General features: G+C 36.2%; 4 protein-coding genes and 2 pseudogenes across 5 annotated transcripts; 2 read left to right on the top strand and 4 right to left on the bottom strand.

The window, feature by feature from the left end:
- Positions 1-1,279: 1,279 nt before the first annotated feature.
- On the top strand, positions 1,280-2,732 carry LOC143567627 (protein VASCULATURE COMPLEXITY AND CONNECTIVITY-like). Its single transcript, XM_077053998.1, has 3 exons — positions 1,280-1,962; positions 2,040-2,242; positions 2,519-2,732. Exons 1-3 carry the CDS (start codon positions 1,861-1,863, stop codon positions 2,694-2,696), a joined length of 483 nt encoding a protein of 160 aa, XP_076910113.1. The 5' UTR covers positions 1,280-1,860; the 3' UTR covers positions 2,697-2,732.
- Positions 2,733-3,881: 1,149 nt separating this feature from the next.
- On the top strand, positions 3,882-5,642 carry LOC143567626 (pentatricopeptide repeat-containing protein At5g06540-like; annotated as a pseudogene).
- A 1,126-nt stretch (positions 5,643-6,768) lies between these two features.
- Positions 6,769-8,325, bottom strand: LOC143567625 (formin-like protein 5; annotated as a pseudogene). The gene is made up of 2 exons (XR_013141448.1): positions 8,005-8,325; positions 6,769-7,927 (listed from the first exon to the last, which is right to left on the bottom strand). The product of XR_013141448.1 is annotated as a formin-like protein 5 (transcript).
- An 854-nt stretch (positions 8,326-9,179) lies between these two features.
- LOC143567628 (uncharacterized) lies at positions 9,180-10,617 on the bottom strand. Its single transcript, XM_077053999.1, has 3 exons — positions 10,483-10,617; positions 10,300-10,358; positions 9,180-10,230 (listed from the first exon to the last, which is right to left on the bottom strand). The coding sequence occupies exons 1-3, from the start codon at positions 10,615-10,617 to the stop codon at positions 9,180-9,182; spliced, it is 1,245 nt and encodes a 414-aa protein (XP_076910114.1).
- Positions 10,618-16,801: 6,184 nt separating this feature from the next.
- Positions 16,802-17,616, bottom strand: LOC143567624 (uncharacterized). The gene has a single exon (XM_077053997.1). It carries the CDS (start codon positions 17,592-17,594, stop codon positions 17,022-17,024), a length of 573 nt encoding a protein of 190 aa, XP_076910112.1. The 5' UTR covers positions 17,595-17,616; the 3' UTR covers positions 16,802-17,021.
- Positions 17,599-18,414, bottom strand: LOC143567630 (uncharacterized). Its single transcript, XM_077054001.1, has 2 exons — positions 18,095-18,414; positions 17,599-18,022 (listed from the first exon to the last, which is right to left on the bottom strand). The coding sequence occupies exons 1-2, from the start codon at positions 18,412-18,414 to the stop codon at positions 17,599-17,601; spliced, it is 744 nt and encodes a 247-aa protein (XP_076910116.1).
- Positions 18,415-23,270: the final 4,856 nt, after the last annotated feature.

Here is a 23,270-nt window from a genome sequence, read left to right as displayed (position 1 = left end):
AACACACTCAGTTAGTTCGGAAATGTCACAAAAGTTCAGTTTATTATTGCCTATGTCACGTCTTGCAGTGTTAGTGCTGCTTTGGTGGAATGAAATCAGATAAACAGGCTGAGGAAATCGTCTGTTTTCACAGGTGATTCTCCACTTTTGAGATCTGAGATGCCGAGCCAAAAAGCCCATATTGAAATGTTTGGGGATCGGCCCAATAAGCATCCAGGAAAGGCTGTAAGTCATTGGATGGACCTGAGTCACTAAAACTTGAGGTTGCTAAGAATATTAAGTTTTGACTAAAAAACAGGCCATTAAATATTTGATGGAAGTAAATAGTATATATTAATTGCTATTCTAGTATTTTGGTTTTAGTTGTGAAATAAGTTTATTTGTGATGTGCAGGTATAACTTGCAAAAGATGAGAAGCTGCATAACCAGCAGTGAGACCTTACAAGAAGTATGAGCTGATTGATGGTGCACAAGCAGATGCAACTGTTAAGCATTTGGCAGCTCATAATAGACAAAACTCAATGACTAGTGATTAAATGCTTTTATTATTCATGACATAGATACTACATATATTTTTGTGCAACAAATGTGTGACTGATGCTTAGGAATTTATTTTAGACTTGTCTCTACAATGATTAAATATTAAATAGCTAAAACAATATGTGAGATCTCATGTTTTTGTGTGCATAACTATTCAGAAACAGGTTATTTATCATATTTTATAATTAAGCGTCAACATATTCATATATGCATACATACATTCATAGATTTGATGTTAATTATAAATTTCAAATTTACTTTATACATTATGAAAAGGAAATTTATATTTTTGAGAGAATATCTTATCTAATACATATTTTATGATGTCTAACGTTGAGTAAGGCAAAATCATGCAACCCATTCACATACCACGGATCATATATTGAAGCAAAAAACAAACCAAAAAGATATCGGTTAACACTTTAAAATACAACCGTGCTTTACACTTATTGTTCCATATGACCTCAGCATCTCTTCCAAACATGCATTCTGTTCATTCATGTTACTGAATTAATATAGTCGTCACATTCTCAAGTTAATGTTCCCGTCCACCGGACGGGTAAACTACTAGTTATATATGACAAAGATACTAATAGTCTAAAAACTTATGTGTTTTAAATGTAAAATATGACATTAACAAAAATAACATTGCATGGAAAACGTTGAAAAAAAGAAAGTTGACACGTAAAAGAATGATTAAACAGTACTCCAAATTCTCCAACATGATGGTTTCTTGCCTTGGGCTTCACTCATCTCGGTTGTAACCTGAACTTCCAAAGCCTTAAATAGAACGGTCGAGTATAGTTATGTCGGCTTTACTCTAGGTTTTGATCTGCCTATCAACCGAAATTGAAGTTGCCAATGACCAGTTTTCAAGTAGTGTAAATGACAACCTTAGTGACAAATCTTCACTAGTACACCTCTAACTGCTAGATGGTTTATGAGTTTATAATATGTTGCTCAAATGTAGTTTAAAGGTTAACACTTTAGGGTGCAAAGATAACTTTAAAGATGGGTTATTATGAATTGGTTGTGTTTTCAACTAATGGAAGAAAGTATTAGATTCTTTTGAGACACACCCACTTACCCCTTAGCTGTTTTATACCCTGCTTTCCTTGTAACCCTTCCAAAGAATCCAAAGCAAGAAAAAAAGAGTCCCAAAAAGAATTCAAAAACCACTTTCTGAAAAACAAATCTATATACCCTTTTTCCCATTCTGCATGAAAACCACATATTAAATACACCCCTTTGATCTCAAAGCCAACACCACTTTCAAAACACAACCAATCTCACCATTTTCTTGACCACATCTGTCTCACAATGGTTAACAAAGGCGTAGGCGCGTTTGTCTGTCTTGTCATTATCGCTTTCGATATAACTGCCGGCATTCTTGGTATCAGAGCTGAAGCTGCTCAGAATGAGGTATGATAATGTTTATTCATTTGAACTAATGAATCAATTTATATGAATGAATGTGCATGTGTTTTTGATGAAAATAGGAGAAGCATTTGAGGTTGTGGCTGTTTGAGTGCAAAGAACCAAGCCAAGAAGCATATAGGCTAGGTTTTGCTGCCATTGTGCTCTTGATTGTGGCTCATGTGTTGGCTAATTTGCTAAGTGGTTGCACTGCTTGTAGTCATGATGAGATCCATAAAGCTTCACTAGGGAGACAATTGTCATTGTTATCTCTCTTCTTTACATGGTACTCTTTCCCTTTTCCATGATCTCATCTATATATATTTTATAATTCTTTCCCAATTCATAATCACAACATTTTAGAAAATAACACTTTTGAAATCGCTTAAATTTTGATGAAATATTTATATGTAACACAACTTCATTAACGTGTTAGACATTTTTTTTGTTAAAATAACACTCGGGATAATAAATACATAAATTGTAGTATATACTTTATGTAAGCTTATTTTTAATTTATTTGATTAATAATGATTTGTGTTAATTGGTGTCGATGGATCAGGATAATCCTAGCCGTTGCCTTGGGACTTCTGGTGATCGGGACAAAAGCAAATAACAAATCAAACGCTTCATGTGGACTCTCGCATCATCATTTCCTTTCCATCGGGGGGATATTGTGCTTCGTTCATAGTCTCTTTTCTATTGCTTATTACGTTACTGCCTCTGCGTCAATGCACTGAAGCGTCAAAATTATCAAATGTTGTTTTGACCTTTTTCTTCCAAATTAACATGCTATCAGTTTACAGTTTCGGGTTTATGAATCTCCTTTATCATTCATAGAATTAACTAATTTATTACCTCCTATCTAATGTATTGATTTTTAGTTTTCATAGGAGTCAAAAGGTAACTTACCAAATGTAATGTGTTGATTGTTGAAATGCTATCATTATTTTACTACCAATTTGGAAATGGACATGCATTTTATTTCAGACTTATAATATCATATGATGCGTGCATGGTTCATTCAATTTTAAATAATCAGATTAATATAAATGAATGTTTCTAATACTTTAAATGTAATAAATAAATTATGATATGGTTGTATAATTCCATAATTCAGTCTTTACATTCAAAGAATTATACTAAATTTACATGTGTAAATAGTACCTTCTAATATACACTTGTAGTAATCATAAAGTTTTTAAAATAGTCATTGTTAATAATTTCAGATAAGTATATAACTGCAAGGTGTTTTAGACAAAGAAAAATTCATTACATCAAAGTCTCAAAGATGACTACTTTATCTAAACTTAGCATCATATTTCTTTGACAAGCTTTTAGTTAATTGTCTCTATGTGTACCACTAAAAGTCGACATATCTGAATACATGAGAATGTAATAGATAAGAAAACGGAGAGGAGTGGGAGTGAAATCGAAAAGAATAGTAACGGAAGGGTGAGATAATCATCCCACCATACACATATTAATACTTTAATACAAATATATTAGATTTTATGTTATTAATTTGCTTTTAACATGGAACTATTTTCTAACACACGTGTATAGAATTCTATCACTCAATATAACACTACTAGAATATAGACCTTTTTTCAACAAAAAATATCGACATGCATATTCATCAGTATTCTAGACAAACAGTCGTCGTACTAAACAACACGTCGATAAGATCAATTAACATTTATAATCACCGATGATTGGAGATCTCCGACAAGAAACTACAAAAAAAAAAGACAACATATATCGTGTAGCGGTTAATTCTTCTATGATATTGTCATTGTCATCGATGATATGTGGTAATTTATATACGTCGGCCTTATACCGGGCCGTTTGGTACATAACCAAGTTCACATAGGCGGTAACATAAACTCTTAGACTGTGTGTTGGGGGCGCCATTACCACCCCGCCCCTTCGAGCGTAAACTCCGTGCCACCATCATGAGGCCCTTCGGACGCACGGTCTCTCAACTTCATCAACCCAATAAAACCACCTACACTTACAACACACTGATTAAAACACATCTCACAAATTCAAATCCACACCCACAAACAGCTTTCGAAACATTCGTCAAGATGAAAAGAAATGAGATTAATTGCGATAATTACACATACCCATTTGTGTTAAAGGCGTGTAAGATGATACGCGGACTATGGGAAGGCAAACAAGTTCATGCAGAGGTTGTAAAAAATGGGTTTTTTAATTCGGATGTATTTGTACGAAACGGGTTGATTGGATTGTACTGCAAGTGTCGGCAGATGAGGTGTTCAAGGGCTGTGTTTGACTGGTTTGATGACAAGGATTTGGTGTCTTGGAATTTGATGGTGAGTGGGTATGTAGAGTGTGGTGATATGGTGGAAGCACACAAGGTGTTTGATGAAATGCCTCAAAGAGATGTGGTCTCTTGGTCGGTTATGATTGATGGGTATGGCAAGGTTTGCCTAGTAATCTTTAACTAAAACAGTATTTTTGTGTTATTTGATAACGATTAATGTGTGTGGTTTCTTGTTCTTTTGCAGAAAAAAGGTGATGTTATGCGTGCCCGTATGTTGTTCGACGAAATGCCTAAACGAGACTTGGTGTTGTGGAACACGATGTTGGATTAGTACACGAAGGTAGGCGATATGGTTGCAGCTCGGGAGCTATTTGATGTAATGGAACACAGGAGTCTAGTTTCATGGAGCATAATTATAAACGGATACACGCATCATCATAATCCTGTAGAAGCATTGAATGTATTCAATCAAATGCTTTCTCGTAACATAAAACCAGATAAATTCTGCATTGTGAGTGCAATATCATCTTGTGCACAATTGGGTGCACTTGATCAAGGAAGATGGATCACATGTACATCAACAAGAACAAAATCGCATGTGATGTAGTGGTGAATACATCCCTTATTGACATGTACATGAAATGTGGTAGCGTTGAAGAGGGTCGGGCCGTTTTTAATAGCATGTCTGAAAGAAATGTTGTTAGTTGGAACGTTATGATTTCTGGGCTTGGTGTGAATGGTTTTGGAAATGAAGCTTTGACTTATTTTGGTCAACTTGAGCAAGAACGCATCGAAGTGGATGATTTGATATATGTGAGTGTGTTATCGGCTTGTAGTCATGGAGGGTTTGTGGCAAAAGGTGTTGAGATCTTTAAGAGAATAAGAAACCCAAAAGTTGAACATTATGGATGCTTGATTGATCTTCTTGTTCGGGGTGGAAAATTGGATCAAGCATTGAGCTTTATAGTGTCGATGACAATGGAACCGAATAAAGATTTGTGGGGTTCGCTTCTTTTGGGGTGTCGGGTGCAAAAGAATGTTGGGTTAGGTGAATTTGTGGTGAATAAGATTAAGGAAATTGGTGGTGATGATAGTGGGGTGTATGTTTTGATGTCGAATATTTATGCTGATAATGGAATGTGGGATGAGGTGATGAAGATGAGGGTGGTTCTGTTGGAGAAAGGGGTGGTTAAGGAGGGTGGGAAGAGTGTGATCAAGGCGGTTGATGGCGGTGTTGTGGAGTTCGTTAGTGGTAAAAATAATCGGTCGGTTAGAAATGATAAAATGGAACATGTCCTTTGGAGCTTGTCCAAAATGATGGATTTGGATAGATTACAATAGGAATTTGAAATTGTTTTAACAAGGTAAGAAACTTTCATTACAAATATGTAGCTTGGTAGTTTGATTAGATGCTGAGTAATTTATAAATCTTGTTTACTTGTCATTTTTAAAAAGCTTAACTCAAAACGTAAACAACCGTCCGTTTCACTAACGAAAGCGTTACGCTTGAGTGAATAGAGAGACCGTAACTGAAATTTCTGTAAACTTGTGATGCGATGAAAAACAGAATATGACCTACCAATATATGAAAAATTAATAAATGCATGAAAATGTCTATTTTTTTCTATTATATGATAAAAAAAAAATATTTAAAACCCTGTTAACATTTATAGAAATAAGTTATCATACTTGATGTTTAAAAGAAAGAGAATTCTATTAATGTCAATGGTTTTATACGCCCTGCTTGCGGTGCGCACATATAATGTATATATGTGTGAACCCTTGGGTGGGCAAAAGTAAAATTGCACTAATTTTAACGTTATTTTACTAATCACGTGAAAATAACGTTAAAAGTGGCGGAAGGTTAATCAGGCATCATGTGGTGGCGTTGATAGCCGAAAGACAAGGGCACATGCACCAATCAGCCGGTGTCCCGATGATTGAGTGTTATGTGTTTTATGTCCAAGGCTTGATTCAAAACTACTATCGAGCCTGGGGTCTCACCGGAAGCAGCCTCTCTATCCCTATGGGATAGAGGTAAGGCTGTCTACATCTTACCCTCCTCAGACCCTACCATAGCGTTGTTATTGGTGGGATATACTGAGTACGATGATGATGATCAATGGTTTTATACATTACATAGAATTTTATAAAATGTTTTACAAAAATAACATTTACACTTTGAACCCTTCAAATTTTCACAATACAAGACCTTCAACTTTCTCTTAATTCCATTCAAGCCCTCTCAGAATGATCCATTGTTCAATGACATCCTAAAGACATGCATTCATCTTCTGTTTTCTTGATCCAAAAGCATGGAGAAGTTCTCGGTTCTTCCATCATCTTATGCATTATATTTACATTATACACCCTTTTGAATATTTACAATGTAGGACGCTCAGCTTCTCTTATTTGACATTCAGTCCCTATATCTAGAACTTTTTTCATATATACCCCAAATGTCTTATTCAGCTAAAAGCAAGAACTAAGGAGAACCAATAACTCTCTTGGTTCTCTTCTCCCATCATCTTACATATATATATTCACATTGTATACCCTTTTGTATATTTACAACGTAAGACCTCCAACTTCTCTTATTTCACATTCAGTCCATCTACTCTAGAACTTGTTCATATATACCCCGATATCTTTTATTCAACCAGAACCAAAAACTAAGAAGAATCACTATCTTGTGTCGATTCATCCGAACTAGTATAACCCGATGGATCATCTTTGTTAGACGGAAACAACTTATCTCGCCCTAACTGATCTTCTGTTTGGTTTTTCTTTGCTTCCGACGCGGCTGTTCTTATATCATTACACACAGTATCCAAAAGTATCAAGAAATCCTTAACAACAACAAACAAATGTAAACCCTCGTCTTTTCTCGACTTGCCATGAAAATAATCACCAGTGCTCTTCATGAGAGCCATCACTCGCTTCTCCTCTTCCAACAACCACATGATCTCGTCTTCTGCGCGGCCCACAAACTCGGTCAGAAACTTCTGGAACTCACGCTCTTCCTCCAAGGTTTTCATTTCATTGTTTAGGAAATCTTTTGTTTTCCTTAACATGTTTCCTAGTTTCAAAACAGCTGATGTTAAGGTTTCGCCATCAATAAGTGCTGCCTTTTTAACATTTTCAAGTTCCTCACTTAACTTTGAAACAACCTCTAGACCGTACCCTTGGTATTGTTCCGAGGATGAACTTTCTTCTCTCCGGGCAGCTTTATTTCCTTCTGACCGGATCATTTCTTGGACCACGAATGACAACAATGTGGTCTTGCCATCGGTGCCTCTGACATCCGAGAGCTTTAATAATGTGTCGAGTTTGAATGCCTGGGCCCCACCGCGAAACGTACCACGTTCATACGGTTTCCTGTTTTGAGAACTGCTTCAAGAAGTTTCAGGAAGACTCTGCTGTTTCTTAAGGTTGTGCAAGCTACCTCTAAAGTTGCAAACGACTCTTTAACGGAAGTGGATTCCTCGTTAAGTGACGCGATAAATAATAAAGCTTCGAGACGTTTGAATGCAAACGGGATATCGACCAATACTTTAAGAAAACGTTCTGACGTTCCTAGAAGCTCAAGATTCCCGTTATATGACCGGAGTTTAAGTTCTTCTTCACGGGTCGGTGCCATTTTTAACAAAGTTTAAATAAATTCAACCGGAAGCTCGTTACCTGATGCATGTTGTATAAATATTTTATGAAACATTTTTCTCGTATATATAACTTGAAGAGGGATTAGAAAGAGTTACCTTCCATGATGGCATCAGAGACTTCTTCTTTTGTTATATTTAATGCTTTTAAAAGAATAGCCAAATTCTGTGCCTTTTTAGGCTCGATAATCTGAATCAATTTGGGATGGTTTTGTAGTATTGGTGCGGCTTTTCCACTCTCGTTCTTTTGAGGACCCGCACCATAGCCGAATAGATCTTCCATCATCTCCTCATTGAACCTGTCCGTTAAGAAGCATAATTATTTCAAACTGTAGTTAGTAGATAGTGTAAATAAGTGTAGTTAGTGGTTAAGAGAGTCTTACTGGAATGATCCAGCTTTGATATCATGCCACACCATTGACCGGTGGTGGGGGCGGAGGTGGCGGCGGTGGTGGTGGCGGTGTTGTCGTTGGAGGAACGGTTCCTCCTGGGTGAAATGGTAACGATCCATCCTCCGATACTTGATCTCCAGGCATGGAAGCACCTTTGGTTGATACATTGTTTGCCATCTCTCTTGTATCTCCAGCTTTTTTAGATCTCCACAAGGAACCTGCAACACAAAATTTTTATTTAAAGGCACATTCAAACACCTTGCGTTTATTTAAAAACTGGATAGTTTTTATTTCTAGTTGAAAGAAGAAACTAAACCGTGACCTTCTTTTGGTCAAACAAACCGTTTTTGGATTTCAAATTTCATGATTATGTTATGTTTCAACAAATAACAGTTAAAAGAATTTAAAGTTATAAGGAAAGTGATGCATGTCAGTAATTGTTGGCATGGTGAAATAACAAAATCAATGCAATTTAAAATTTTTAAAAAGTCATATGTTTGACCTGAAATGTCAAAGTTCATTATAGAAACAAAAGAGGTTTGCAGCTGAGTAGTTACCAGTAGCAAAAAGACCACGCTCCCTGCTCCCATCATTATATCTTCTTCTCTTTCTTAGTTTAAAGAAGCAAACCAAACACAATGAGAGAATAGCTAAAGCTGCCACTATACTTGAAGATATAGCAATGATCAACAATTTACGCTCTTTGCCATTGTCTTTCTGCGGCAAATCCAGGGACTTTTCCTGGGGATAAGGATCCATATCTGGTGACGGTTTAGGCACACGCCTTGGAGATCCAGGCCTATTGGGAGCCCTTGTTGAAGACGGGGCCCCATCCTGCCTGCCTCCATAGGTTGGTGCTATAGACGGCCCCCTTTTAGGAGGTCAGGCCCTTCTAGGAGGAGTAGGGGTTGGAGGTGTGGCTTGTATAGGAGGAGATGGGGGCACTTTGGGCAGTGTCGGGGACCCTCTGGGAGGAGTAGGGGCCCCTCCAGGGGGAGTCGATATGGGAGGAAAATTTCCTCTAGGAGGATCCGGGGTTGGAGGTGCGGCACCTCTAGGAGGAGAAGGGGACCCTCCAGGCGGAGTTGGGATTGGAGGTGGGACCCTTTTAGGAGGAGTTGGGATTGGAGGCGGGACCCTATTAGGAGGAGTAGGGTTTGGAGGTGGAGCTCTTCCAGGAGGAGATGGGATTGGAGACGGGACCCCTCCAGGAAGAGTTGGGTTTGGAGGCGGAGCCCCTCCGGGAGGCGCAGGGTTTGGAGGCGGATCCCCTCCAGGAGGAGTTGGGATTGGAGGCGGCACCCCTCTCGGAGGAGCCGGGGGCCCTCTAGGAGGAGTAGGGTTTGGAGGCGGAGCCCCTCCTGGAGGAGTAGGGTTTGGAGGTGGAGCCCCTATGGGAGGAGTTGGGATCGGAGGCAGGACCCCTCTGGGAGGAGTTGGGATCGGAGGCGGAGCCCCTTTAGGAGGAGTAGGGTTTGGAGGTGGAGCACCTCTAGGAGGAGTAGGGTTTGGAGGCGGAGCCCCTACAGGAGGAGCCGGGGCACCTCTAGGAGGAATAGGGATCGGAGGTGGGACCCCTCCAGGAGGCATAGGGTTTGGAGGCGGAGCCCCTCCTGGAGGAGTTGGGATTGGAGGTGGGACCCCACTAGGAGTATTAGGGGTTGGAGGCGGGGCACCTCTAGGAGGAGTGGGGGCCCCTCCAGGAGGAATTGGGAATGTTGGCGGCGGGGCTCTATTTGGAGGTAATGGGGGAGCAGGGGGGCTCCACCACGGAGATGGACCACTAGCCGGTGCTGGCACAGGCGCAGGGCCTTCAACCCATGGATCACGGCGGCGTCTCCGCCTACGCCGCCGCCGCCGCCTTCGTCGACGGTATTTTGGTTTAAGAATTCTACCATTCGGCCTCCCATAACCATCATCCTTTACAAGAATTCTTCACAGCAATTCTACATGAGAGCCTGTATAATACTTTGTCACTTCTGGTAAATCAAATTTAATATACTCAATAGCTTCTGTAATTTGTTCAAGTCCTTTCCTACACAATATTGAAACTTGTTCACCCTGTACACATACAACACTTTGATCATCATACTCAATCCAAAAAACTAACAAAAACAACAATACTAATAATAATCATATTTCTAACTATGAAGATAGAATGTACAGAGGAAGTGAAGAATCATACAATATTTCCTTGCATATTATGGTTGTATGAAGCTGCTTTTTCGAGGATTATGCGGTTACCATCACCGAAATCGCCCACGGATAAAACAAAAAAAGCTACAAAAATACCTAAACAACATAAGCATCTGGCATCCATTGGCTAAGGCTTCTTAATCCGATTCAGAATCCTCAATCCGATTTTTCATGATGTTCGTTTCATAATGCAAATCCTCAAACAAACAACAAAATATCATGAATCTGAAATAGAATGAGAATGGAATAGTGTACAAAATTATGGTTCTACATAACCCTAATAATAAGCATGGGAATGTAAATGATGCTATGAAAGAAACAAGTGATTTGGAATTGGGACACTGAAACAGAGAGTCTAGTTGGATTAAATTTCAGAATGTAGGTGACGGAATTATTATGAAATTGCGTGTGAATTTTGAAAGGAAAAGTGGAAAAAAACCTGTTTGTTACAAGAAGATCCTCCTGAAGAAACTTTGCTGTTGGAAACTATTTTTGGGGTGAAAGTGAGACGTGGCAGATGATTATTAAAGAAGGGGTGTAAATTATTATTATTTTTTGTTTGTTTTATATGAATTTACTAGGTTATAACCCGTGTATTAAACATGAATTATTCATAATTTGTTGAAGCAATATTAGAAAAATAAAACAATCAAACGATGTTAAAGAGCAAGTTTCAACAAAGCGTTTTCCAATCGGCAATAAATGATTTGCAGTGTCATTAATATAAAAAATTAAACTTAAGATGGGATTAGGATTTGGAAGGACTGCGACAAACTGGTTTGAAACAATAATAGACTTGGACGAAAACCAATTTTGACTTTTGTTAACCTAATCATGAACCGATTTTAAAAACAAAAGAAAACGATTTTGTACACCTCTATTTGTATCTGCCCAATCAGAGGGTGTAACAACCTCGTCTCAATTTAACACCTAGGTGCTTCGGGGTCTTGACTTTGAACATGTAGATTACATATAACTATATAATTATCAACATTAAATTTATTCAATAACACTACTAAGAGTTTAACATACAATAAGATCACCGAAACTTTAATCTTTTTTAAGAGATTAAAAAAAACGGGCGGTTATAATTTATAAGCCAAAAGTCTATGATATCTCATCATGCTCTCCGCTAACAAAATCATAGCATTATCAACTGACGGGCTGATCATGATTTCCATACCCGTTACCCGATGCGGCTCCACCATCGTACATGTCTGATTCTTGATTCTGTCCCATTCCATACCCGGGCCCGTATCCGTATCCACCATCACCATACCCTTGCTTTACCTCATAGTTTCTGTTAGAATCCATATGCTGTAAAAACAACTTCAAAAATCACAAATCAAGAATGCCAATCATAAAATAAAAACGTTTGGGGCACAACCTGTTAAACCATTTAAGATCCATTTAGCACGTTTACAAACTACAACCTGGTTACAACCTGTTTAATTAAATGGGCTTCACGGGTCATGTTACGTGTTAGGGTTAAGGTTGATTACTTGATATACACAATCGTATATAAACCGTGTTATGGGCTCATTAACTCAAGTCTACACGATTATACCACCCCTAAGTGAACTTTATGCAATGGTTATGTGAAAACAAAAAACTACTAACATGTTTTGTATTTAGAAATAGTTAATAATCGTCGAACAATAAGTCTCAGGTTGGCCATTTTTAAAGATCAACAAAGAACTATTCATAAGTTCATGTTCATTTATTTAATCAACTGAAAAAACATCGTTTATGTTGACTTATTACAAAAATGAACTTTTAGCTGAAACAACTAATTAATAATTTGTTCGTTTACAACACTACAAATATTAAATGAAAATAAAGATAAAAGTACTTATTCTTCAGGTTTCGAGTTTATTCCTGTCCTAACACTTCAAACAACCAACACCACCATCGACGGCTGAGCTGGTTGCTGAGCCACATGGGTCTTGACGACCATCCTTTTGCTCCCTTAAAGCTCTTGAAACCGAAGAAGAACCCGTAACATGGAATTATAATTAAGTTCGTGGAGTATACCTGAATTCTAAGTCATATGTTGTTGCTATAGCCACAAAGAGGAATTGATGAAGGGGTAGAATTGTAACTTGATTCCGAATTGACCCAATTCCAAAAATGCCCCTATGCGAAAATATGATCCGTATCAAAATCTTTAAACATTAAATGCTTCTTTTTGATCTGTACCCCGTAATATCACTCAGTCCGTTTCAATATGGAATTATACATATACCTAAAATCTATAATTCGAGAAAATTATGCATATTGCTTCTTTAGAACTAAATAAAGATTCATTATTACCTCTTAAATTAAGTTTTGACACTTAGTGACGATTCATTGTGAGTAAAATATGATGGAGGGTACTAACCTCCCTGCTTGAAGACTAAGTTGGCGTTATGGCGATTATGTCCCTGGGTACGTGTTGTCTCCGATGAGATGTGATTTTCCTGGCCATAGTGTAATGTGATTATGTGAACTAAGTTGTTGCTGGCAATTAAAGGAGGCGTTAGTAATAGAAATTGTGATTTGATGTTGTTTAATGTTAAAGGAATTATGACATGGTGCCCTTTATATTGATGTCCTTTATCTGGACCATTCTTGATATTTTGCCTGACTTAGTGTGATTGGCCTTGGATCTTCAATAGCACCATAAAATGTCTGACTTAAGGTAGTCCATCTGAACCAAAGATGTCACAATTAAATATTTTAACCAAAAGAATAAAAATAGGTTAACATAAAATGTCTTACTTGTTGGTTTAAATCCGAGTAAACCTTTTAACTTCAATCTCAACTGATTGAGCTCAATCATTTTTGCAGCTACCAAATTGTACAGTTTTGATGCACTTCTTCTACACACATATAGAGAGGCTTTTGTATTATGCGATATAATGTGTTTGTAAGTCAAAATGTAATCCATTTATAAATTATCAATGTAGATAAAAAAACAATTACAAGTTGCTATTGAGTAAATTGTTTAGATATATTTTGATATACTGAATTGCAGTATAATAAGCAATTTGATGAATCAGAAAACATCATATAAACAATCCATTGAATCGGGACAAAAAAACTACAAATATTTGTTTAGTCTCTCAATAACTATAAATAATTAGCCTTTAAATAAACATCCATGAATGCATTTCAAACATAGTAACAAAATTTATTAAGGAAGAATTAGGGTAAAATATACTTCGCACCTTTGAAACTTGAGTCATAAATATACTTCGCACCTTGCAGCAGACCTCCCAGCCATATCAATTCCATTAAAAAAACCACCGCCCCTTCATCAATCCGGTACCACCCGCACTGATGAAGAACATTATGAACCTTAATTTTTGCATACACAAATAATACCTTAAATTAAGATCCTAATAAATCGACCATAACTTAATCAATGCCAGATTCGTGTAAACAAAAACCCTAAATAGTTCCATATACAAACCTTAACTATACACAGATTTGGCTGGAGTCGGGTGGCCCTAGATTTTGATCGTAAATGATTAAATTGAAACCTTGAGGAAGTCACGAGAGGGAGATGATGATTGATCAGGGACGAACTTGCGAAGACGTGGGAGTTAAGAGGGTTACGTGAAACCGTAATAAGAATGTGGTGAAGCCAGATATCACCAAAACAAGCAGTGAAAAATAAAAAGGCTGGGTTGTGTGAATGACACCTGTCTAAGAAAAAGCTTGTTTTATTATAATAGTAGATTTATGAATAAAAATCACGGTTAATTTATGATGATTAGCTTTAAATAAACAACACAAAATCCATAATCATAATATCTTCAATTATTTTTTTTTCTATTTTTACTTGTGATTTTGTCGTAGGTTGTTTCTTGGTCATTTGCTTGTCGGGCCTCCTAAACCGAATTCATACCCGGGTTGCTCTTTTAGCGTATGGTGTTTTATTACCTAATCTTTACCGTGCCTTTTGTAACTTGCAGCTCGAAAATAGTGAGCGATTACTCTTGTTTTGTAATTTTGCTTCTATAATCTGGACACAAATCTGCCTTTGGGTGAAGATTCATCCTCACGCTTAATCCTCTTCGGTTTTGGAATTACTAGAATACCCAAACAAGCTGCATTTTGACTAAAAGCAATAAAGTCACTATCCAAGATTCCAATCCATCTTTGCCATTATTTTTTGGGTTCTTTGGCTTTCAAGAAATGCATTAGTTTTTAATAACATTCCCCCCTTGTGGGCTAGACCATTGGCGACATAAAGGCCCCCATCCTTCTTTGGATCCAGAACCTGACCAAGTTGAAAACTATCGACCGGGAGAGAATTGGAGTCGCTTTTTGTCTGCTTTTGTCCTTGTCCGTTGAGTTGTACTTGACTCTAGTTCCTTTAAAAAAACCTATAGCATCATCTTGACTTGATGGGAGGGTTGGAAAAGCGTGTTTAAACATGACATGACATGATTACCAAGGGTATCAAATATGAATACAACCCATCTAACTAAGCATGTCATTTACCCAAACATGAACACATGTATGCTAATAAACGAGTTACATGCACAAAGTCACAAAACATTTATAACGATTAAATGTAACTTATACAAAAACACGAATAACTCTGTATGACATGACCTGAACGAGGTAGAAATCAAAATCGACATAATAATCCAGTTGTTTTTAAGTAAATGCAAAGCCAGTTAATTTGCGAGAATTTGACTGGAACAACAACAATGTTATTATCAGCTTGGCAACACTCCTCCGGGATACCATCTTTGCCACAAATTATAATTCAAATCTCACTTCATTCTTAATTTACTACACAAATCACATCTCAATTCTTTTGGGTTTGTCTTCTTCATCAATCTGAATTGATCCTGATCTAATCAATAATCAAGAAAATGTAATCAAAATCAACAAAAGAATCTAGGAATGAGGTTGAGATCTACGAGGTACATGCAACAGATTGGTACCAGTGAGTGGCAATGACTTGACAAGGATGAGAGACTCGAATGTCGAATGTTGAAATGTCAATGGAAATCTCATTTCTGGAATGAAGATGCGGCTAGTTTTTTTCGTATATATAATGTTCAATTATTTAGCAAAATTTTAAAGTTACATAGTTACTAATCGTGTCATAAACGGGTTAGGTAGGTTGAACATATTATCATGTCATAAAAGTGTTGACATGTTTATGACACAAACCTGATTAAGTCAAACCCAAACCAGCTTAACTTCGTGTTGTGTTAACTGGTTTGGATGCCATTAATCCTACTTGATGGGACTTTGGGTTGCAACTCTTTAAGCTTGATGTGAATATCTTTGGGATTCATACATTTACAATAACAAAGATTTACCATTTCTCTACAAAGTTTGTCATTTTAGGCATCCTATGTATGGACTTTAATAAATTTTATTGTTACTTATGGATCATTGATGGGTTGCTTTAAAATATTTAAAATAAATATATGTTCATGCTGCCATGCATTATATATATATTATTTGTAAGGGGCAATCTTCATTTCACCATGAGTCATAGGTGTTTTGTGATAGATCATGGTAATATGCAAACCTAAATAGTTAATTACAAATAATGACAAGTCATCTATTAGCACTGTCATTAATATACAAAATTTACAAAAACTAATCAGACAAGTGCAATAGGCAGTTTTGAAAATAATATATATAAGTCTTGATCTGATTTTTTATCCTCCTTCCATGTACATAATTTTGATAAATTCAGTTAAAACAAGGAGACAACATGGTAGTATCTGTGTTAGGTTTTAGATATTGTACAAAGGTATTGGATTATACATATATGACAGTTGGATTCTAAACAAACTATTAACTACAAGTATAATCTAATTGGAGATCAAACTAACGAGTCAGTGATCAGGTTGAACTAACGACCCTGAATGTTGAACTAAAACCAATACACAACTTATCATCGATCATTGCGTTAAGTGCAAGTAGAAATTCTCTATCTTTACATGTGTACACGACTTATCATTGATCGATTATCCGTCTCTGGTGTATATAGGGCCACAGTCGAAATGATCGATCCTATGGTTTCTTATGTACCAGCTCTTCTTCATGACACGCCCTGATGTTGATTTCCATTAAATTGTACGATGATGAAGGCAATATATCGCAACATTGTCGTCTAGGCGCCTGCAACTGTTCACAAATAACCCAAACATCATGAGTTTTATTAATAAACTCAACTTTTTGATTTTTAAAAGACAAATTTATGTGTGACCGCTTACCACGGGCTAATTAACATGTTTGACGTGACAATTCAAACCTACTTATTTGTGTATCTTGTTCTTGTTGTTTTTCAAGTAGCGTCAAGAATTGTCACATCTAAGTAGACAAGGGTGCTTATAAACCGTTGAAATCAACTGAACCGCCCAAACCAAAGAAATCTGGTGGAATTTTTGGCCGGTTTGGGGTTCGTTTATATGGTTTGTCAATTTAATGGTCTTGTTTGTTTTGGAACTTAGAAAGTACATATAACTTTTATTATTCACATATTATTATTATTTTTAGATTATGTGGTTATGTATATGTATAGTCTATATATATGAAATACTTTACCTGTTTTATGTCTAGATTTAACTTTTGGGAATATACTTTGACTTCTTTGATTCTTCTTGGAGATGACATGCCATATGTGCAATTTTGTTCTTCCATAATTCTATAAATGCTAGTAATCCCATCTTTCGTCGAGTTCACTCTATCCAAGTGAAACACGGCCGGTCTTCTACAAGGTTCGTGGTGATGTTGCCGCATATCAAAATTAAAAAACGTGTTAAAAACACGATTCTTTAGCCACGGTTGAAATGTAACAGGAGTACGAAGTACATCGGGTACAAGAACATGGACCCCGAAAACTTCAATAGCATAGCCCCATGATATTGACACTGTCCAAGAATACCAACGGTCATAACATACGGTTTGTTGCAAGATCCGATGAGGATCTTGGTTCGCAGCTTTGTATAAATGACGTAAAGCGTTTGTTTCCGTCATGTTTGGGAAAATCGGATCAATGCGGTCCGGGTGATGGAGAGACACCAATGGGTTCATTGGATGTGTCATCAATAATCCAAATGCATCTCCAGTGACATCCATCTAGTTAAATATAGAAATAACCAATAAATACAAGAAAAGCCAAAGTTAACAAAATAACCATTAAAATAACGCCCTTGCTAATCAATGGGATCAGGGTGATTAATAAAATTACCTGGTGAAAACCAGGCTCGTTGGTAACTGCAACACCGAGCTCAGCCAAACACGATGAAATCCGACCATCACTACCATACAAATGTGCATATCGCTCCAAACACGAGTCAAGAACCTTTGCCAAAACCTTAGCCAACGGATAACTTATTGCGAACCCGGCCCCACCATACGCCATAGAAAATGAGAAATGTCGATTTTGTACATAACTCTCGGATTTCGACCCTATGTAATACCATAGATTATGATCATATTTCGACAATGTCTTAACGAGATTCTCCGGAAAGAATAAGGTATCATCATCCCCAAACACAAACCACCTACACCAAAACAAAACACAATTTAAGAAAAAAGAACATAGATATATAAAAATCTTAAACAAATCAAACTACCTAGCATTTTTATGGTTTAATGCTACGGTCTCCGAAACCACACGAGCCACCCGAATGGCTGACCGGAGGCCACCATCCCACGTGTAACCAAACCGGGAGGTATCATTGGAGATACAAATAGGAGGCATGTCCGAATCATAATCGAGAAACGTGTCATTGTCTAATGGAGCATCAAGAAAGATGCAACCTCGCATGTTATCATGGTTCCACCACATGTTAACATATTCTTTACGTCTAGACCATGATTTCGCGGTAGAGGCAATCCCGAAAATAATATGATGAATGGAAGTGGGCTCATTGGATGAAAGGTCATGGTGCATGGAGGGTCTTGTGTTGGAAAGAATTGAAAACCAAAATGAAGAAATATAGAGGATTAAACAAAGAATAGATACAACCAAAATGAGGGTATTCGATCTAGAATTATATGCAATGTTGTTGAATTTAGAACTCCGCATTGTTTAGGTTTGGAGAAAATGTTTGAAGATGAAATGGGTTGAATTGGACATGAGAAAAGGTCTTTTTGATGATCATGAAAAGTCAAAATTGTGATGATATGATTATGATGAAAATAAGGTTTTTGAAATAGAATAGAATCTTGCTTGATGGAAAAATGTCAAAAACATTTGAAGTAAAGTGGTTAGTGAAATGATTTGATTTGGAGATATTGAAAAATGTTTGACCACAAAGGTGAGAGTTTTATTTGACGATCAACAAAAATCGAACTTTAATATGAGGAAATGATGTGTGATTGACATAGAAGTATTGAGATATGATATGAGTTAAAAGGGTAAAAAGGGAAACTAGTGTTATATATTTAAAATGGGTATAATGTTAAATCGTCTAAAGTTACATGCTTATTGGATGTGTGAATGGAAACTGCGTAACTAGTCGGACATCCTGAATATTAAGCAGCCTTGACTTATGAACATTTTTCATGTTTTTCTCGTTACTAATTGATTATGTTCTAATCATAAAAACATGTGAAACTTGGGTTTTATTATTATTATTATTATTATTATTATTATTATTATTATTATTATTATTATATTTCACACGTTTAGATGTTTAATTTGAATTCTAGTAATTAGTTTTCGCGTTTCCAAATTTGACAAAATTTGTCAAAGTTAGATATCGTTATGAAAGGATATGATGTAAGAACATACGATAGAACAAATATGGGACCATACGATATTGTTATGAAAGGATATGATGTCAAAGTTAGATATTGTTAATGAGTTAATGGGACCATCAAAACGGTCCTAACAATGTACCTAATAGCAGCCTTCTTAGCTATAGAAGACACATGTCTTGTAGATCTTATATAAAATTGTTATAATAAGTCGTTAAGACGAAATGCCAAGTAGAGGGTTCACTTCGAAACAAAATCTTTAGTTTCGTAATGTAAATGCTATGACATTTTAAGATGCATCATAGGTGAAGGGGTAACACCCTGTAGTTCCCTTAATCTGATCCAACCATGTAGCATGCCACACTTACCAAACCAAAGACAAAAGGATGTCCTACACGAAACGGATCCATAGCAACCACTAGGTATGCCTTGGATCAAGCCGAATCCAAATACAACTAATGTTGACGATCATAAAGGGTCTGATATTTATAACTAAACGAAGTCCCACTATAACAATTTGATAAAGCGACTCATCCAAGTGGGACCGGCCATATGTGTAAAATCTCACAAGTCCAAATAGTCTAAGAAAGTACAAAATGAGCATATCATATGTGTAAAATCCCACAAGTCCAGATAGTCTAAGAAAGTACAAAATGAGGTATGACATAATTCTATCTAAAAAGATCAATTCGTCTTACAATCTTCTCCCTTCATTTGTATTGCTTCTCATGTTGAAGGTTGGTCATAGAGAGGCCTCTCTCTTTATGACGAGGCTAACCAGTGTTGGTTTTGCAAGTAGTTTTCTATCACGCCGAATCCGATTCTCCTTGTGACATACAGGTTATATGTTTTGTTTTCGCCTATACCAAACTATATAACGTATTGTGATTGGCTACTTAAGCTACGATTTGAGTCACATTTTGATTTATGGTTTACGACTCTATTAACTTTAGTTACGTTATTTGGATTTCTCTTTCATAACTTTAATAATCTTTCAAAAACATCACCTAAACAAAGATCCATTCAAATATTAACTTTTCGACAAATATAAATTCATCTCAAGCTATTCTGTCCAAATTTGACAAAGACATAGTTAATTTGATATTATTTTATTTACTTGCCGCGTCTATATGGAATATATATGAATTGAAGCATATACTTAACTGATTTAGAAAATGATAGAAAAAAAAACTAAATGGTCTTTAATTATATAATCTAAACCCATTAGACTACCGACATCCTCGGTGTGGATGTGACAAAACCCAAGAGAAGAGAATGTTAACGTGGAAGAGAGAAAGACATGGTCAACCATTTGAGAAAGGTTGCCCATAGTGTTATAAAGTTGAATGTGTATACCCAAACTTGTTATTTTATTACTTTGTTCAAACCATCAATAATTTTGGTCATTTAACATTTACATACATTATTAATCGTATTTCATTGCATGTTAAAAAAAATACAAGCTATAGTTTTGAAAGTGAATTGAATCAAATTGTTTCCTTGACTGATTTAGAATGGAACCGAATCAATATGAACATAATTCAAATATGTTTTTTTCCAAATCGAATTTGGATTCAATTCAAAGTTTTAATATTCGAATAACTCTACTCGACTAACTCTAAAATTGATTCGTTGAACACCCTTAAGTTAAAGCTTGTTAACGAATAATATAAATACATATACTATTATTTTGAAAAAAATAAGAATAAAATCACCAATACTATTTTCAAAATATAAACCTATACTTCTATAAACATATTAATAAAAGAAAAAAAAATAAAGAGTACTAATATTTTTCTTCATTATTTCCATACTTGTTTTTGCTACTAATTGTAAAAAGAAAGAAACAGAGGATTTTGAAATTGAAACGAATTGACGGAATTCAAATGAGTTTGATCGAATAAACGATATGGGGATCCAAGATTTCAAGTTTTAACAAAAACCCATATCGTAGATTTGATTATTGGTTCAATGATGAATTGGGTTTGGTCCGGATGGGACTAATCGTTTCGCAACGCCGTATCTTGGATCAATTTCTTCTTGTTGTGGTGGTAGTGGCGGGAACGGTGGCATGCAACAGTGGAGTGGGGTGGTGGTGGTGATGGTGCAATGGTGAGTATGGTGATGGATGGAAGTCATTGGGAATATTCCGGTGATGAAGAGGTGGAGGAGGAGTAGTTATAAGAGGATATTCCGGTTAATGGTTTTCATATTTGTAAGTTTTGTTGGAGGGAGATATGAATGATGAATGATGGTGAAAATAAAATAGGAGGTATTTATAAGTGATGTTGAATATGTATTCTTGGGTTTAAATTGGGATTTGTTATTTGAATATTTATGTTTATCATGTCACTGTTTGAGTATAGTTTGGAATTTAAATTGTTTACTTTGATTTTATATCTATACTATATATAATATAAGAGTGCATGACCTCTTAAATTTTAAAAGGTATCATTCTTCTTGCATATTTTACAAGTAATAATGCATAGAATTTTATAAATGTAAGGGTAATATTGTCTTTGCTCATTCAAGAATAATTTACTATAATAGTCCTTAAACTTCAATCAAATTTAGTTAATTTATTAAATAGTTTCACATTTTCCCCTCCTTAAAAACTAACTACCCTGTGACTTTTTAACGGCCATAACTTTTTCACACGTTAATATTTTCTCTAAAAAATTACACCATAAAAACGAGTATTTTATTCTCTTTAATTTGATTATGATATTGCTATTGTTTATTAATTTTTAAAAAACTAACATGTTACGTGATTACCAGTTATTACCGGCAACTGGTCGGGAAAGTTCGGCTAACGGTGTCGGAATGGGTTAGGGTTGGAACATGTTAATACAAAAAGGGTTAATTTATTTCTTGTTGGGATGGGTTTAGATCGAAAGGGGTCATGTCAAAACGGGTTTCGGGTCATTATTGGGTCTGAGCAGGTCCGTCAAAACATATTGGGTTAAAAAGTAGTTTATTTAAAATTACTGTACATTTCATCTGTGTTTCTTGATTGTCGCCACCAATTACTCAAGCATCAGTTACGCGTATGACATTATTTATACATACGGGATTTCTCGCGTGTAAGCGTTGTGTGGCGTGCTTACTGGCACTGGTTACGCGTCCGGTGCCACGTTAAATGCATACCACCGTTGGGTTACGCACATATCGTTTCGAGGTTATAAATATACTGACACCGGTGAGTTCACCGCTGCATCGCGCGGGCAACTGGCTAGTATTTTATAATTTGTTAGAATTCGATTCAGATGATAGATAGCATCATAACACGATTCAAAACCAAATTTGAATTGGTAATTCAAATTTGTTTTGGATGAGTTTTGATTTGTAGAATTGTAGTACAACTAAAGCAATGAACATAACTATCTTAAATTCTTAATTCATACAGTGTATATATAAACAACATAAGATGCTCGGTTTTGGTTGAATTTGGATTTTTTTAGTACAATTAAAAAAGAACATAACTATATAAACACGTTGACATATTAAAACTAAAATATGTAGTGTTCAAAATCCTTTTAATATTTAATCATCTTTATTTAACATGACATTTTCAACTAACATCCACATCAAACAAAATCCACATGAGTAGTGGTGTACAAATAAGGTGTTCAGGTATGAACCGGGTTCGAGTATGATCGGGTATTGGAAAATCGGGTATTAGCAATACCCGGGTCGGGCCCGGGTCCGAGTCCGAGTATTGCCTCTAAAACCATACCCTATGTATCGGGTTCGAGTCGGGTATCTAACAGGGTATTTGAATACCCTAATTCCCGGTATTGAAAAAACCATATTTTCGACCGGGTAATTTTCAGGTACATATTAGAATTTTTTAGGGGTTGCACTTTTTAGGGGTATTTTTCGAGTGTTTCCAGTTATTTTTCGGATAATTTCGGGCATAGATTGGGTATATGAAAAACCCGGTTTCGGGTATTGGAAAAACCCTGTTTCGTGCATGAAACCGGTTCGGGTTTTTGGGTATTAGCGGGTACAAATCGGGTCTTGTTCGGGTACGGGTTTTAGTACTAA

Source organism: Bidens hawaiensis, unplaced genomic scaffold (assembly GCF_021521415.1).
Source record: "Bidens hawaiensis isolate Kalapana, Puna unplaced genomic scaffold, B.hawaiensis_p1.1 tig00023462_1, whole genome shotgun sequence".
In the NCBI taxonomy this organism is placed as follows: Eukaryota; Viridiplantae; Streptophyta; class Magnoliopsida; order Asterales; family Asteraceae; genus Bidens; species Bidens hawaiensis.
This window is presented reverse-complemented; position numbering and strand designations above follow the sequence as displayed.

What these genes read in the sequence shown, in the direction of transcription:
- LOC143567624 (XM_077053997.1), bottom strand. Translation starts at nt 17,594, where the DNA reads ATGGATGTCACTGGAGATGCATTTGGATTATTGATGACACATCCAATG.
- LOC143567630 (XM_077054001.1), bottom strand. Translation starts at nt 18,414, where the DNA reads ATGCACCATGACCTTTCATCCAATGAGCCCACTTCCATTCATCATATT. An exon ending in TTAAACCATAAAAATGCTAG is followed by an intron (nt 18,023 to 18,094) that starts GTAGTTTGATTT and finishes GTTTTGGTGTAG; the next exon opens with GTGGTTTGTGTTTGGGGATG.
- LOC143567627 (XM_077053998.1), top strand. Translation starts at nt 1,861, where the DNA reads ATGGTTAACAAAGGCGTAGGCGCGTTTGTCTGTCTTGTCATTATCGCT. An exon ending in CTGAAGCTGCTCAGAATGAG is followed by an intron (nt 1,963 to 2,039) that starts GTATGATAATGT and finishes TGATGAAAATAG; the next exon opens with GAGAAGCATTTGAGGTTGTG. An exon ending in TTATCTCTCTTCTTTACATG is followed by an intron (nt 2,243 to 2,518) that starts GTACTCTTTCCC and finishes TCGATGGATCAG; the next exon opens with GATAATCCTAGCCGTTGCCT.
- LOC143567628 (XM_077053999.1), bottom strand. Translation starts at nt 10,617, where the DNA reads ATGGATGCCAGATGCTTATGTTGTTTAGGTATTTTTGTAGCTTTTTTT. An exon ending in ATAATATGCAAGGAAATATT is followed by an intron (nt 10,359 to 10,482) that starts GTATGATTCTTC and finishes GTATGTGTACAG; the next exon opens with GGTGAACAAGTTTCAATATT. An exon ending in CAAATTACAGAAGCTATTGA is followed by an intron (nt 10,231 to 10,299) that starts GTATATTAAATT and finishes ATTGCTGTGAAG; the next exon opens with AATTCTTGTAAAGGATGATG.